Source organism: Numenius arquata, chromosome Z (genome assembly GCF_964106895.1).
Source record: "Numenius arquata chromosome Z, bNumArq3.hap1.1, whole genome shotgun sequence".
NCBI classification, from domain to species: Eukaryota; Metazoa; Chordata; class Aves; order Charadriiformes; family Scolopacidae; genus Numenius; species Numenius arquata.
Genome location: NC_133616.1, coordinates 26082707 through 26100894, shown reverse-complemented (window position 1 = coordinate 26100894; position 18188 = coordinate 26082707). Strand labels below are relative to the sequence as shown.

General features: G+C 36.9%; 1 protein-coding gene across 2 annotated transcripts in view; it reads right to left on the bottom strand.

The window, feature by feature from the left end:
• The window catches only part of AP3B1 (adaptor related protein complex 3 subunit beta 1), a 160504-nt gene that overhangs the window by 102519 nt on the left and 39797 nt on the right, over positions 1–18188 (bottom strand). Inside the window, exons 7-8 of one of the 2 annotated variants that reach the window (XM_074166859.1) lie at positions 15568–15747; positions 2652–2667 (exon numbers count right to left, since the gene is read on the bottom strand). In XM_074166859.1, coding sequence (XP_074022960.1) covers positions 2652–2667; positions 15568–15747 — 196 coding nt within the window. The remainder of the gene's footprint in view (positions 1–2651; positions 2668–15567; positions 15748–18188) is intronic. The other variant, XM_074166857.1, reaches the window with a different exon arrangement.

The window sequence follows — 18188 nt, the reverse complement described above, 5'->3', positions numbered from 1 at the left end:
AAGCAGCAAATGTACTGACATGAAAAACAGCTTAATAATATATGAAAAAATTTCCTTAGAAATAAGGTGAACTGCTAAATGAAATATATTCATTAATATTCTATAAAGGAGAACAGGTGTGAATATTGGTCTTTTTTGGACTTCATACTGCTATGATCTGAAATTGGTATTTCTGAAAACGGTCAATTGTTTAAAATTCCCTCTTGTTTGAAAATTTAATGCAAATCATGTGAATTCTTCCTTCTCCAGCAATATATAAATTATTTGTAAAAATAGCAAATCTCAAAAGAAGGGACAGGTTTTTTTTCCTTAAGAAATTACATGAGAAAAAGGATGTGTATCCCAAACCATGTATTCTGAGCCTGGCCTTCTCTGATGAAGAAAAAATTCTTGAGCTATTTAAACAAAATTATGAATTATCAGCATAACATCACTTAAAAAAACCCAAACCAACACAATTAAATAATTCATTAAAGCTTGAGATTTTAGTAAATTAGGCCTTTCTTTTACGCCAGAGGGTTAAATAAAAGAATATAAAGGAATATATCTGATTATATAAACACGGTAAGTTAGAAGAAATTTTAAGATTTCTGATGTGGATCAAAAAATTGATAAAGAACAGACTTAAACTGTTTCATTATGCTTACATTAAATTAGCATTAATAAGTCCACAAACTTAGAGAAACACAAGATTAAGATGATTACTGTGGCCAGCTGGAGCTATTCACGTTACAATAGGTTGGCTGGTACCAAACACCAACCATACCAATAGCTCTGCTTGTCTTTCTCTCAAGTCTGTTTCAACTATTTAATGGAATACCTAACTCTACACAATGGTTTTAAGAGGATTATTTAAGTGATATAGCCAATTGCTGATTTTTAAGAGACAATTAATTTTGAGACAAATATGTCTTTTTAATTCTAGCTGGCAGTAGCAATATGACCAAAAGTGAATGGAAGAATAGCCTGACATGAAAATACAGATTTAGTTAATAGGTCTTCAGAAAACTAGGCATGGGTAACTTCAAACCTTTGTTGTATGCGTTGGTCAAGACTCACATGTAGTAAAAGAGCCCATAAAAGTGTCCTCAGCAGAGGCAGAGGGGCATGGGGAGGGAAGAAGTGACAGTAAATCAAAGTTGTCATTTTACTGGTTTTTATTACAATTTGAAAGGACACTGAAAACAAAACTTCTCTTCACATTTCTTCTTATTTTTATTACTTGATGCCAACAGTGCTCTCAGTGTTTTACAGAATCCCCAGCAAGCTCTTAGATCCAACAGCAACCAAAGTTACTTAGTTTGCTTACTTCTCTGTCTATACATCTTTGTGGCAGTCACCCCTCTAAACTAAAAATTCAGGATGCTAAAACAAGAGTACGGGTAACCAAATTCCTCCCCATGTCTACAGGACAGGCAACTTGAAAGCAAAAACCCTGGTCCCAGTGCATCTCAACTCTGCACTGAAGAAGCTTCCTGTAACAGAAGGAGGATAATTCAACCTCCATTGATTCAGGCTTCAGTATCCCTGCCTTGACTGCTAATAGGCACTCGTATCAGTACTACTGAACTCAACAGGAATACAAAGTTGGAAATTGTATTTAACTCATTTATCACTGTTGTAAAGAAACAGCTTGAGCTCTCCCATTCCTGACTCTTTTTTTTTAAAAAAAGAAATGTTGGTTAGGAACATACTTGGAACAGAGTTCCAAATAATTATAAAGCAATGTATGCCTCTTAGGAAAATATTTTTAATTTAAATCCCATTAGAGTCTTTATATTGAATCACTTTCTTCATACCCCCATAGCAGAAGTATTAATGTGGTCTTTTCTCATAGTCATGTATTTTATTGCAATCTTAGAATATTCCTCTTCTCCCAAATCTGTTGAGAACTGGTATGAAATAATTATGTTCCATACAAAGGATGATGATGACACACAGGGAAATAACTTTAATGAACTGAAATTCATTAAAATCAAGTTGATGAAGTCCATATTAGTCAGAATTTGTAGTCACAAGGACCTTACTAAGACAAAGAGACTATGTAATACTGCAAGATTTGCATATTACCATGGAGAGGAAAGCAAAGTATTATGTGGTGTGCAAAAATTGTTGTTTCAAATTCTATTAATCATCCCAGACATTGAGAGCAATTACCAGGAAATGTGAAAACCTTCACTCACTCTCAACTCCTTAAGCCTCAACCTGAAGTGCTGACTATACTCACTGCCAAAAAAAAGACAACTGTACATTTAGAATCATAGAATCATTTAGGTTGGAGAAGATCATTAAGATCATCAAATCCAATCGTTTACCTAACACTGCCATGTTCTCCACCAAACCATGGCCCTAAGAAGCATGCCTACAAATACCTCCAGGGACAGAGACTCAACCACTTCCCTGGGCAGCTGTTCCAATGCTTGACAACCCTTTCAGTGAAGACATTTTTCCTAATATTCAATCTAAACCTCCCCTAGCGCAACTTGAGGCCACTTACTCTTGTCCTATTGCTGGACCCCCACCTCGCTACAACCTCCTTTCAGGTAGCTGTGGAGAGCAATAAGGTCTCCCCTCAGTCTCCTTTTCTCCAGGCTAAACAGCCCCAGTTCCCTCAGCCGCTCCTCATAAGACTTATTCTCTAGACCCTTCACCAGCTTCATTGCCCTTCTCTGGACATGTTCCAGTACCTCAATGCCTTTCTTATAGTGAGGGGCCCAAAACCGAACACGTTATTTGAGGTGCGGCCCCACCAGTCATGAGTACAGGGGGACAATCACTTCCCTAGTCCTGCTGATATCACTACTTCTGATACATGCCAGGATGCTATCAGCCTTCTTGGCCACCTGGACACACTGCTGGCTCATATTCAGCTAGCTGTCAACCATCACCCCCATGTCCTTTTCCTCTATGCAGCTTTCCAGCCACTCTTCCCCAAGCCTGTAGCGCTGCATGGGGTTGTTGTGACCCAAGGGCAGGACCTGGCACTTGGCCTTTTTAATCTCATACCATTGGCCTCAGCCCATTGATCCAGCCTGTCCAGATCCCACTGTAGAGCCTTCCTACCCTCAAGTAAATCAACACTCCCACCCAACTTGGTGTCATCTGCAACCTTACTGAAGGTGCACTGAATGCCCTCATCCAAATCATCGATAAAGATATTAAACAGAACTGGCCCCAATACTGAGTCCTGGGGAACACCACTTGTGACCAGGCACCAACTGGGTTTAACTCTATTCACCACAACTCTTTGGGACCGGCCACCCAGTCAGTTTTCACTCAGCAAAGCGTATACCCGTCCAGGCCACGAGCAGCCAGTTTCTCCAGGAGAATGCTCTGAGAAATGGTGTCAAAGGCTTTAGTAAAGTCCAGGTAAACAACATCCACAGCCTTACCCTCATCCACTAAGTGGGTCACCTCGCCATAGAAGGAAATCAGGTTGGTCAAGCAGAACCTGCCTTTCATAAACCCATGCTGACTGGGCCCGATCATCTGGTTGTCCTGTACATGCCATGTGATGGCACTCAAGATGTGCAATATTCTCTGGCACTGAGGACAGACTGACAGGCCTATAGCTTCCTAGATCTTCCTTCCATCCCTTCTTGCGGATGCGTGTCACATTTGCTAACTTTCAGTCAACTGGAACCTCCCCAGTAAGTCAGGACTGCTGTTAAATGATGGAAGGTGGCTTCATGAGCACTTCTGCCAGCTCCCTCAGTACACTTCGCCGGATCCCATACAGCCCCATAAACTTGTGTGTGTTTAAGTTGTGTAGCTGGTCACTAACCATTTCACCTTGGATTACTGGAGCTTCATTCTGCTCCTCAACCCTGTCTTTCAGCTCAGGGGCTGGGCATCCTAAGAACAACTGGTCTTACCATTAAAGACTGAGGCCAAGAAGGCATTAAGTACTTCAGCCTTTTCCTGAGTCTTTGTTATGTCTTTGTTTCATTCCTTATGCAATAAAGAATGGAGATTCTGTTAAATAGGCAAGAAAAAAATATATAAATAGCCAAGGCAGAAAACCTGAAACTGAACCCTTCAAGCTGACTGAGACACAATAATTTACAGCCAAGAATTCAGACCACCAAGCCAAAACCTTGTCTTAAGAGATCTAGATGACTTATGCTCTGCTCCCAGATAAACTTTGTAGTGCAAGTATTGAAGCTTGTACAAAAGGAAGAGACTCCATACTCAGCAACGGTGCTAGTGGTGACCAACTATTCTTCCAGCAGCCAGAACAGCATGCTCCTTATACTAGGTCTACATATTGAATTGCAACCAAGAAAGAAAGTATGAATAGGCTGTAATGGAGAAAGTAGTACTGCTAACACTCTAATATTTTTAGAGCCAGCACAGGACTGAAAATAAGACTCTTGCACTTAGGAAATTAAAGTCTTCCTGTTTTGACTATTAATGTTGAACCAACAACTGTCAGCTTCCACAGACAATTTCCTGCACAATTATTCTCCAGTCCTCAGTATCTATATTGCACCTACATAAGCTGTGGGAGGTGCTTCATACGTCCTTGAAGAAATGCCAGATATTGGTGGCACTCAAATTTTACTATCCAATTTTACTATCCCAGATTCCTAACTAGAGCTCAAACTGATAACTACTACATATTAGCAGCTCTATCAGAAAAAATCCCAACATTCTGATCCTTTGTGACAGGGGAAAGACAGCACAAGAGCTTGGGAAGTAGATTCAAATATTCCCATGCTTTTGCTTATCCTTTCAATCACTTAAATTAACTGTGAAACTGCATCTAAAGACTAATCATACCATTAAAAGTTTGTCATTAGTTTGTTCACTTGTTTTTAGAAAGCATGTTTTATTTTCAGCAGGATCAGTAAAATGATCTGGCTCACTTTGTGATCACAGGATCACCAGAACTGCTGAATTTTCAAAACGAGAAGGTGTTAAAGAGCGACGGACAAAACAGGGACATTCCCTTTCAGTGGTAGTCTTTAGTTAATCTGCATTAAGTACACTTAAGAGTTTGCAGTAGCACATGATTTAATCGTGCAATTAATAGCTTTTTTAAATTGCGAAATAACGAAAAAGTTTAGAACCCTGGCAGAAAGAAGTGATTAAAAACTGAGAGAGACCACTAGCATGCCAAGCTAGGAATTGCAAATGTACTCTGTGCTTTCCCCATCTTCTGCGATTTATTCAATCCAGTAGAGAAGTGAGTATTTTAGAATTACGCATGTTCTTTCACTCTTTTTTATGTTATTCCAGACATACAGTTTAGGAACATCTTCATAAAGTATTAACAGCTTAAATGAAGAAACTGCCAGATAACAAGTTCCATTAGCCTGTTTTTAAAGTCACTAAGTAAATGAACTAACCATTTAACTGAAATCTTGCTTGAAATTACATTTAATACGGCATTAAGGTTGAGCGTGTGTCTTCCATTTAGGGTAATGCCCATTATGTGAATGTTACAAGTACCTCCAAACAGAGCTTCACACATCCACAAACTCAGAGTTAAATTTCACTGAAATCCAAAGTATGAACATATACTATTTGCCCACTCTACTAGCCTTAACTCCATCTTCTATTGAAAAGTTGTTAAAATATTTGTATTCCTAGATTAGGTATAACTGATTTTAAAGCTACAGACTTCAGTTGCTCTCCTCAGATTCGTAAGGAAATACACTGGCCAGCAGGTTAGGGGAGGTCATCCTCCCCCTCTACTCTGCCCCAGTGAGGCTGCATCTGGAGTACTGTGTCCAGTTCTGAGCTCCCCAGTTCAAGAAGAACAGGCAACTGCTGGAGAAGGTACAGCAAAAGGCTACGAAGATGATTAGGGGACCAGAACATCTCTCTTATAAGGAAAGGCTGAAGGACTTGGGTATTTTTAGTCTGGAGAAGAGAAGACTCAGGAGGGATCTAATCAATGCGTATAAATACTTAAAGGGTGGGTGCCAGGAGGATGGGGCCAGTCTTTTTTCAGTGGTGCCCAGTGACAGGACAAGAGGAAATGGAAACAAACTTGAACATAGGAAGTTCCATCTAAACATTAGGAGGAACTTCTTTGAGAGTGGCAGACCACTGGAACAGGCTGCCCAGAGAGGTGGTGGAGTCTCCATCTCTGGAGACATTCAGAACCAGCCTGGACATGTTCCTGTACAGCCTGCTCTAGGTGGACCTGCTTCGGCAGGGGGATTGGACTAGATGATCTCCAGAGGTCCCTTCCAACTCCTGCAATTCTATGATTCTGTGAAAATCACAGAATCACAGAATATTTTTGGTTGGATGGGACCTTTGAGATCATCGAGGCCAACCAACAACAACAACAAAAAAACCAAAACCAAAAAAACCCCACCACACCCAAAAAATCCCAGAACACCAACACCAAAACCAAACCAAAACAAACACCCGCAACCACACCCCATCCCACCCACAAACAGACACAATATGTAATATATTAATACAGTTTTATAAAAGATATTATATAATTCCAATAAATTACAATGGAAACTGGTACTTTAGTCTTAAGTTTTAGATAAAAGCTATCATGTTCTGCACAAATGAGATTTCATGGTTCCTTGCACACAATTATATTTGTGGGTTTTTAAAGCTTATTTATCTAAAGAGATAAACACGCTTTCATCTAACAGAAGTTGAAGTGAGTATTAATGAAAATGGTAGTTGTGACAACCTGAAGAAATATTTGAGTCACACTGAATTATATTTTCTGATTCTAACCCTCACTCTATAGACTTTATATTGGGCTAACACTCATCACATGATGTTGAAAACTAATCTATTTTTCAAATGCAAACATCTGCCAGGAAATGATTCAACCTGAAAAAGGGTTTATAATGCGAGTGCCATTGAAATTTCTTAACAGACCTTCTATTAATACAAAGAGTGAAAAGCCAAAAAGAAGCAGGTTGAGAATCCATGATCTAAAAATGCAAGAAAAGAATGGGATAAGAAGTTTTCAAAGAAGGAAACTCCTCCCTTCTTCTCTGCCTTCACTGTGTTCATACAAGTAGACACTCTTTACTGTTTTCAGGGTATTGACCAAAACCAGGGCATTTTCACACAAGAGGTATTGCATTCAAGAATAATTGTTTTCCCACAGACTTCATCTCACTGGGACACAGAAGTTCTGAGGTGTTTTTCAGCTCAATCAATCCCTTCACTAAAACGGGTTTGAATTTTCATTTATTACCAGGTTGTTTCAAAGAGGTTCTACAGTTGAGGGAAGGGAGGAATGCAACTTCTAGAGTTGCATTTCCTAGGGCCTCAAGATTGTGGCAATGGTCTTGTGGTCTAAAGATCAGTTGCACAGTCCCATGACCTAAATTATTTGGAGTTTAGTAACACCCAAACCCAGGTGATCTCATGACAATTATGCATTACCAGTAAGAAAGGACTGCAACACCATGTGACAACAGTTTAAAACTGCAAAAAATAAGATTCAAATTAGGTGAGATTATCAACAGTATCTATACTTGGGCTTTAAAACACTAGCTTTAGTCTCAGTTCAGTTCCAACAAACAGGAAAGCCATTGCACAAAATCCTCCAGTATCTTCTTAGCATTCTAAGCAATTTCCTGATTATGATATTGTAACATCCCTGTGAAAAGCTATCCTAGGGCAACTTTGAGACTTATTACAGAAATTATTCTGTAAAAGGACACATCTTCCATGTTAGTTTACCTTGTGGTATCAATAGCCCTTGGAGTTGCATGTTTCATACTCAGTAAAACATTTTCTTATTTCTTCAAAAAACCTAAATTTTCATGTGGCTAAGGAACCCACAACAAATTTTCACTAGGTTGGAGAAATTTTATACACAATTCAAAGAAGCTTTCTATATAAAAACCTTCCGATTTGTAAATATAGCGAGCTTGATACTTAAATTACATAAAGGCACCTACCTACTCAAGCTTGAGAATCAGACCGTAGCATTAATTTAAGGCACTTTTAGTCACAACTCTGTTCTCAGCTTAACTTCCAGCATATATGTAATTACATGATAAAGGATTCATAAGTCAAGCTTCATCTATAGTTTACTACATCTTTTCCTCTCATATATTCTAAGACTAAATCCCTGCATATTCTTATTTACACAATGCCCTTTGTAATCCCAGTGTGGATGTACATGTTTATTGCACTCTTAAAAAAACCACACAACAATTTTCCCATACAGTATGAATATGTAAACTCATATTTTACATGAAAGACTGTTCAAAAACTCCTCAAACCAGTCTTAGGATAGCTTTTAAAAACTTGCTTAGCAAATAACAGTTTTGAATAGAAACTCCAAAATGCAATGAATTCAAAAGCAGTGAAAAAAGTAAAAAAAAATTTTTCAAAAGCCTGTACTCATAGAAGTTTTATACTACAGCCCTGAGACAAGAGCATTGCACAGGTGGAAGTATGGGTTTGAGGACCACTGAACATTAAATTTTTCCCAATATATCACAATTACAGGAACATCTGTGCTAAGTAACTTCATATTGAACTAATGTGAAAACTCAGGAAGTGTTCAAAAGCTCATTCTCATTTCTATAAGAAGCAGCAACTAAATCTAGGGCTGCTGTCTATGAATAGGGGCTAAGAGTTAAATATGCTGCAGTAACTAACACTGTTATGCAACAACCCCAAATTCCCAATTATTGTTGTAACAAAGCCTCACGATACTTTCAGTTACAATTAAGAAAATCAATTGTGATTTTTAGATCACTTTAATTTATTCAAAACAGCTACACTCTCCTCAAAATGGAAGTGAGGCATAAAATAGTTTTCTCTTACCACAAAAACATCCTCATTTCAATAGTGTGTGAAGAAGGTATGATAATGAGAGTGCAAAGACACTGCGATGCAAAGAACAGAAAAAAACAGAAAAATCTGGAGCATAAGAAGAGAGCAAGAACAGAAAATACAAGGAAAAACAAGAAGGGATAAAATAAACATAGTAAAAATAAAGTGGAGAAGGAGCAAAGGTGAAGGGATAAATTAGAGGGAAAAGACACCACCTGCTTCTGACTAAAAGTTCCTCATTTTTTTTCCACTCAAGTCCAAAAATTGAAGTAGAATTTGGAACTTGTATTCAGAAGTTTGGTTAAATGCTTGAGCACCTTTAAGGCTTTTTATGATGGTTAAAGTTTAATCTCAGTTTAAAGTTAATCTGTTTAACTATCTGAAGACGCAGTATAAACCATCCTATCACAATAGCAAGCACTTATGAAGCAACTGCCTAGCAAAAGTATTTTTCCATAGGGTTGCACAGTAAGTGAACCATAAGAAAAACAGGTAACTGTTAGTTACTCTGGGGGCGCAACCAAAAGAAGGGTACTACATGCTCTAGGTAGTAGTCACCAGCTGCCATCAATTACAAACAAGGTAGGGAGGAACAGGGATCTCACAGATCTTCAGCATGTACAGAACTGTAACGGCTCACAGTGCCCTTCCCTTTCTAGTGTTCCCAATATTCACAATAAGATTAAAACAACCCAACTCCTTTCTCTTTGGAAAAAACGTAGACAATTTTAAGAGTAAAGTCAAAGACAACAAAGGGGTCTTCCCTGTTTCCCACACATGCAAACACACTCATAAATTTATTTTTATTTTTTGTTTATGTAGCTTAGGATTTTTTACTGTTAATAGAATGTTTATCCAACATTTAAACCATATTTGGACTACAGCTCTTGCTCTAGACATTAGGAGCCTCAAATTTTCAAGATACAAAATGACCCGAAACCTTAAAAGAATGCTAACTGTACCTGTACTTAGATTAGCAGTCTGAAAGATGAGGGTCTCATATCCTCACCAGAAAGTCTGCCCTACTAACCTAAACATAGTCAATGGACATTAAATCTGGTACTACAGGATTTTTTTTCCTTCACTCTAATGCGTAAGTAGGCAAAGGATCTGAAAGCATCTTAAAACATCTGTTGATTTGCTTCAGTGATATTCTCACACCAACAACTGATGGTATATTTATTCTGATGGTAAAAGCTGTGATGGAAGAGCATGTGTTGCTACCATTCAGGCCTAAGTTAGCCCTAGTCTTCTTGTCTGGCATTTTTCCAACCATAAACTGGAACAAATGTGTGGATGCACTGTCAACGAGATGGATGATCCAAATTGAATTTTTTCATATTTACTCTTCCCCATGGTCCTTTACAGATATGCCGTAATGAATCAAGAATTCTACTTGATATTGCAAACAGAACAAATGTACAGGCTCAGACTCAGACCATAGGTCTGACCTCATGTAGGTCTTCTTCAAACAGAGGAACAATTAAACAAATGTTTACTTTTGCAAAGAGGGAGCTAAGGAAGCTTATAAGGCCACACAAGTTACTAAACAGAGAATAATATCCCACAGATAAGTGTCTAGAACAGAATTTATGAGTATTTTGGCATCTAGGACCGCCCCAAAGTATTGTAAAACAGCCTTCATTTCATATTGCTTACAAAATTTTCTATGATTAAACATCATTGCAATGGCCAAAATGAAAGCTAGAAATTTTGTAGCTGATGGGGTCTGGTACATCTGATAGGTAAATTAAAAATTATTTGCAGTTAGATAGTTGATATTTAGATTTCTATAGAAATATTTCAGCATTTCCTTTCAATTAATTTTTATTTCTGTAAGCCAGTGATCTGGACAGATATAAAAACAATTTTAACCAACAGATGGCTAGAATACCTCTTATCCTATATATATATAATTAAAAAACACCTCCTCCTGAGTCAAGAAAATAAGGCAACAGCATTGGATGGATTACCTCGACTGGTCAAATTTATGGGAAATGCAGGGGTTACTTTCTTAACATGAACGATACAGATGTCCTAGAGAACTTGCCTACACAGATTCTACCCACTGCTGCTATTCCACTGCAAGTCTGTCATGGGACTAACAGAAACCACAGCAATACACTTTGCTGAAAAGATAAATGGTGTTTTTATCTACAGACTGTACTTCTCTTTTGCCAGCAGTAAGTGCTTGGCAGGCACAAAGCAAAGCAAATCAGGAAATTCACGTGGCTGAAATGTAGCCCTCCTCATCCTTTCAGTTATTCCTCTGCTGGATTAATTCCTTACCCAGACTGCCATAGAAACAATACCCCTATCACAAGGGAAGGGAGGGAAGGCAGAAAGACAATAATGCTTCCTTTCAGTGACAGAAGAGACTATTGCACAGTGATCATGAAAATAGTCTCATGAGCAGAAAGTTTTGTTCAGAATTTCAAGTAATCAACTATCCACAATCAACTTGAGGCCATTTTTTGTTACAAATCTACGTTCTACATTATTCTAAAGTAGTATACCTAGGAGGGAAAAATAAAACTAATAAAACTGGTTTTACAGTAAAATTTTATGCCCCAAATGTTTCACCCAATATCTTCAAATAAGTGAATTTAATATTAGACATTAACACCTCCCCATGTATATCTAAAAGAAACCTCGTCAGACAGTATCACACTCCGACAAAAAGGGAAACAGTAACTGAATCCAGAACCCTCCAATTCGGACTAAGGATTCTGACAGTTACACTAAGAATGGAAGAAATAAGTAGTATAACACATAACTTCATCGTACACTAGTTTTCCTGAATTTAATCTTTTGATCTTATTAGCCATATCAGGGTCAAGGAAATCTACCATTCTATATGGTTTCACACTTGCATCTGATGAGGACAGCATAATAGAAGCTGAAAATTAAATGACTGCTTTTGACCTCTGGGGAAGAAAATTCTCTGGCCTTATAATCATTTTCGGGCAGGGGAGCAGAGCAGAAGGAAGAAGAAAAAAAAAAATAAAAGTCAGCAAAACTATCATCTGGTAGAACCACAAAGCACAAATATCTACAATGAAACTTCAGTGAGGTCTACAAAGTACACATTATGTACAATACATCACACATCTTGATTAATTTTATTCTAAAATATTCTCAGTATTTCTTAAATGTGTTTAACTATCTATGTCTTTTTACCCATTTTCTTATTGAAGGAGAGTGTAATAAAACTTCTCAGCCTCTCTGTAGAGGATTTAGAAGGGGGGGGAAAGTTGTACCCAGGTTCATTCATTACTACATGAATGATTTACATACACAATATTTTTTAAAGTACTTGAGCTTATTTCATTTTTATCACTTTAGGTAATTCTCCTAGTTAACAGGAGGCTACCAACCTGAATCGATGTTCAATCTTAATTGAACACCAAGACAGTTTATTTCTAAAAACTGCAATTGCCTGAAAGGAAGCTGAGCAGCCCTGAAAGCCCCGGTTTTTTGCAAGATTACAACTCCCCGCTCCATTTCAATCTCTACAATGACCATTGAAACTTCTGACTTCAGGGATGGCTGAACAGCTTGAAAATCAGCTCCTGAACTGCTAGAGTGCAACTCAACGCCTTCATGGAAACCAACAGCAACTTTATTTTAAACATCTTCATGCATCAGGCTGCAAGCTGTAATGGTTTGGGAGCTGTCTTCAAATGACTCAGCAGTCCCAACAACTCCTGTGACAAGGGCAGGGCAAAACATTTAAGCTGGGACGCATTACAGTGTTATCTGCCATCAAATATGTCACTTCCCAGAAAATTGTTGAAATTATTCTTCTCAGTTAGTCCCGAGCAGGTTTTTTTTCACTCCAGAGTGAGTGTCTTGCTCTCATTCCAGTTAATACATGTTAAAGCTGAATACAGTTCACATGGAAAAAAACGTTATTCTGAAACTGCTATTCACATGTAACTACTTAAAAAGCACCCTCTAAATATTTCAAGACAAATAGGGTAAACCAAGGACATTATTCCTCACAGCATTTATAATCAGAATTTTAAAAAAATCTACCCTTTGGAGAAGCTAAAAACAGGGATATAAAACTTAGTATTCTTGGTTACTAGGTAATTCAATTAAAGTTTTGCAACATTTTTACACATATTGCTCAAAGAAGGATTTTTCTTCCTAACTGGTACATATTCCATTTTTTCTTTTCACGTTTCTAAGTGCACAAGAAGTCAGTTCAAAACATTACACCATTACTTGTTGGGAATTAGCTCAACTTGAACAGAAGCAGCATACATTTCTCAAAAAGTGAGGTAAATTTTAGTGAATAAAAATGCAAATATGCATTTTAGCAGCCTTGAATTTATTAATCTGATAGGTTTAATTTCCATTTTCCTGCATCAGCTTTATTTATAAAGTGTCGTGCCCTATAAATATGCTGTTATTTTCTATAGTCAAGCACCCCCTTAACAAATCTTCTCATTAATATGTAAATTTAAAGTCAATCGGTCTTCTCCCTGACAGCGCCATGAATTCCTAGTGCACTGTATAATCGGCTTTGACTTGGCATCCACTATTTATCATCAAAGATGTCAGTTAGAAAAATTATGGAAAACGCACTGCAATTGATATGACTGCAATCTACTTTGTCAACACTTAATTGTTCCTCAAATCATACATTTACATATAAACAGCCTAAATACTGATCCATAATGATGCAAATAAACTAAATTAAAAATCTCTTCTACTGCACAAGATGCCCTGTTATATGATGAGTTCATTTAAGAACCTATTGACAAAGGCATGCTTTTCAACTAGCCCCAGAAAAAAATTCTGCTAATTTAATTGCTGAGTAGGTAGACAAACTAAATTTTGCACTGAAGCTCATGGAAGTGGAAACAAAGTGTTATTAATACTATACCACTGATGACCAATTTTAGGTTGATACAGGCAGTATTGTTACACAAACCTTTTACATTCCTAGAGCAGAAGCCACAGCAACAATCACCATCCATCCAGTTTCAGTGAAAAATGTACATTAGTCTTAAAGAAACCTCATCCCATCAAGACGTTCAACCTCTCAATCAAAGACAGGAGGTCATCCTCCTCTTCTATGCTTCCTTTGTTCAATCACAGACTAAAACTGACCTAAACCAATTGTGAAACTGTAGATTTAGGCAAAGCAAATTACTAATTTTGATTCTTTCTAAAGGTCAGAGAGAAGAATGCAAGTTACTCTCTTTCAATAAGCAACACATAATAAACACTGTCTCAAGGATGTTAGGAAAACATATTACTTAAGTGTCTCATTATCTAAAAATACTTTCTTCATTGTAACCAATTTTCTAGAAAGATGTGTTCTTACAGAGAATTTCATTTTCATGTGAAAGAAAAAAGGATGTTTCAGAACCAAACAGGTAGTGCAAAAATATTATTCTGCTTCAGACATTTTTGCTGTTTCTAGTTTTCTATTTGTTATATCTCCTGCTTATTTAAGAAGTGAATATAATTATAAACTAAGTCAGGCTGAAATTAGCTGTTTGTCCAAATATATCTCCTTACAATTACTTTCACATAATAAATTATACATATATTAACATAGAATGTCACTGTATTTCAAACTGATTCCCAGGCAAAAGGTACTAAAAGACAGAATTTGAAAGAACTCAGTGATAGCTGGTGTCATTCTGTATGCTAATGCTGAAAAAAAGAAACCTTTAAAAAAATGTTAATACAGTAATTACAAACCACAATAATCTGCCCCAAAATAACAATGCCTGAACAGAAGTGTTAAGATACATTAGCTGAGCTATGGCAGAACTACTTCAGTCTAAAGAAATACAGAGGAATTAAAAAAAATAAATCCAGATGATTAAACTTTCTCTAAGATTCTGAGATCATCTTATACTCATTAGAAGTAGGTACCCCAAACATCCCTTTATGCAACTGTACAAAATCCATCTCCAGCTACTGCTATAAAACAACATATGTATCAATGAATATGTACAACTTTAAACAAGAATTAGTTTCAAATTAAATGGTAAAATTTAACAGTAGTAACATCCCCAAGACTGTAATAAATGCAAACAACTGTGGAGCTGTGGAGCAATTTTATACAGTTCTTTCCAGAATTATTCTGTCTTTTAATTTAAATTGTTATTCAGAGTTAAATCCCTATTGAAACCAATATTAATAGCATCAATTTCTTGAGCTGTCTATTTGTTTGCTGTTAGAAGTGACAGGATTTGTACTTTGAATATCCCTTTTAATAATTTCAAGTAAGAGTAAACTCATATTTACATAATATACACAAAAATACCAAAACCTTTTTTACATTGCACAGTTCAAAAACACATACTCAAGCCTCCATGCAGAGCCTCAGCACATGAACAAAGCCTAGACAAGCAACGTAATGTTCACTATTCTGTGACACTGGGTATTCATACCTACAAAGAAAGTAGATTCTATCCAGTGTCAGGACAGAATGGCAAACCTTTCTAGCTTTGACTCACATAAAATCTCCTAGAGCAGAGCCACGTCGCTCAAAGAAAAAGCAATCTCTCTGCTGCCCATGGGATGTGCCCAGGGTAAATCAGAACAGGTTACAGCCTGGAAGGAAAACTCTCATGCTCAGAAGAAGGGTGGATGCCTTGTAAAAGTGAAGCCTTAGAGAGCTAAGACTTACGCATTTGATTTCTATTTTTATTAGAGTTTGCATAAAAACGCATCTTAAAAGACTAAGTATATCCAACAGTCAAAATAATTCAGAATGCAAGCACAAAATAGTAGTTTTAAAAGTCACAAACTTACCTTCCACGGGCTTACAAACTGCGTACGTGCATATCGAGTTAACATGTGGATTATAACAACTTGACCCCACTCTTCCACGTCAACCAACAAGTTACAGAGCTTTCGGTAGTTCTTGTGAATCAGATCAATTCTATCTGGACACACTTCCTCAAATGCCATCACAACACTCCCAGCTACCAGCTAGAAAACAAAATATAGACCAGAAGTTCAGTGTTCCTTCTACAGTTCAACCACAAGTGAGAACCAGAATTAATACCAGCAATTCTCAGCAATTTAAAATTGTTTCTATTAAGTGAAAAGAAACAACAACAAAAAACCCTAAGCCCACAGAAAAGGTACCTTATTTAAAACAGAATTGAGGTAAGTTTATTAGAAAAGAGAAAACATTTGCTCTATTACATACATAAATCTTAGCTCCCAGCCCTGAAGACACAGTGCAATGTAAGCATAATTTTTTTTTCTTATCGTTTCCAAATAAATTATCAGAGAACTTGCAATTAACTCAGAAATAACAGGAAACAACAAGAACTATAATATAGTGAAACGCCCGACAAGGTCTTTTTGGATTCTCTTATCAACACTGGTGGGATCAAACTAAAGAGAAGCTGCGGTAAGTTTCCCAGCACTACTGGGATCCAAATTTCTCTCTTAATATGGCCAAATTAACTGTCATATGAAATTTTGCATTAAGAGCTTCATGAATACACTTTGCAAAAAAAGGCATGAAAATCAGCAATACAATACAGAGCTACATTAACACTTTTCCTCCAAGAACAGAAGCAGAATTTCTGCATGGTGTTCAGCACTTCCCTATCAGTTCCAAAATTGCAGGAATGGATCATTTATGCCCTGCTATGTCCTCACACATTTTTTGCCTTCATTAGAAATAAATCTTTATATATCTACAAAAATCCTTATACTGACAATGATTATAAAAATATTTGTTTTCATGAGAAAATTAAATAGATTCTCAACATTCTAACACTTCAAGGCTTGTCAAAACCTTCTGATCTTTATTTTCATTTAAAAATAAAGAAGCAAAACATATATTGGGGTTCCTACTAAAATTCTGTCAGCAGGTTACTTTAACTGTGGGAAAACTGCAAAAGCTGACCATGCATTATAAGGACATGTCATTGTGTACCTGGAATTACTGTTCTTCCTCTTCTAATTGCTTTAATTAAGATTTGTTTTGTGTCAGAGTACATGTTAAGTCAAATAACTAAAATGATGAGACTTTATATGAAGCAGCTGATATGTATGCAGTTAGCATGCATGCAGTATAGCCTTCTGGCAGCAAATTAATGTCATATTCTATCTGAGCACTGGGGATCTGCATTTCAACCTCTAAAATTTCCCCAATGACTTAAAGTAAGCAATTAAATAGAAGTGCAGTTTATTGAAATGGTACTTTTTGAGAAATATTAAATACAATGAAATTCATATGTTACATTTTTCTCCCTGTATTTGGCTGACATTTGGTTTATTAGTATGCACCCAACATTACAATTGAAAGAAAACAGCTCAGAATATAGTCTTGCTATTATGCTAAACAAGTTTCAGGCTCTGTGGGGATTTTGTGAATTACCAATAAGAATAAACGTGAAGTTGCATTTATTGTCTCCAGGTCTGTCCACATACTGGTAACTGCTGGTCCCAGCAAGTATACAACTCATTTCAGGAAGCAAAATTTGATTATTTGATAGAGCTAAATAAAACCCACTTTATATCTAAAATAATTTGCTATTTTTTGCCGTATCACAAAAACAATAGATTTTTCTTTTAATGTTGTTGTACTAAACTTTCTTCTTAATATCGTGCTGCAGTAACTGTTCTGTAATTAAAAACTGCTGTGAGTTGATGTTTAGGTGTGGATTCAAAGTTCAGCAGGAGATAGCACCTAACTCCAGACAAATCACTATCAGTCCTGAGTAGCTACTCAATTAGGCCAAATAAAGTTGAGGATGGAAGACAGAAAGGGTGGGAAGAGTTCTATGTTAGAACTCACTTGCAGCAAAGTAATTTTATCAGAATGCAAACCTCTGAACTATAGTTAAGGCCAGCTTGCAGAGGACAGCAAGATGGACCTGAAGTGTTAGAAGAAAGGGATGGCATTTTTAGACCACAGAGACTTTTTTTAGTCACTGTCCCATCAACTTTCTAATGGATACTCTACTCCTCCACACTACAAGACAGTATAGGGTCTCTTTGACAGGCTTGACATACAAAGGGAGAAAAGGAGGGAGGGAAGGAGGCAGGGGAGAGAGAGAGAGGGAATGATACACAGATCAATTTATGACAATAAGAATAGTCACAGCCTAATATTTAAAAATACCCTTTTAGGTTCACAGGTGAAGGACGACACAGATGCTGCTGTCTGACTGTAGTTCTGGAATGGATACCCTTGCCTTTTACTGCTACTAGTACTGCACACACATTTTGCTGTATTTGTCTTTCATTTGGATATGATATAGTTTGAAATCTTACATAAAATAATACATATAACACTAGTTTAGATCTTTCAAAACTGAGCATATCTCCCATGAAAAACGCTGGCTTTTAAAAAGTTCACTTGCTGTAAGTAAAACACACCAATTCGATACAAAGAAATAGTCATACTG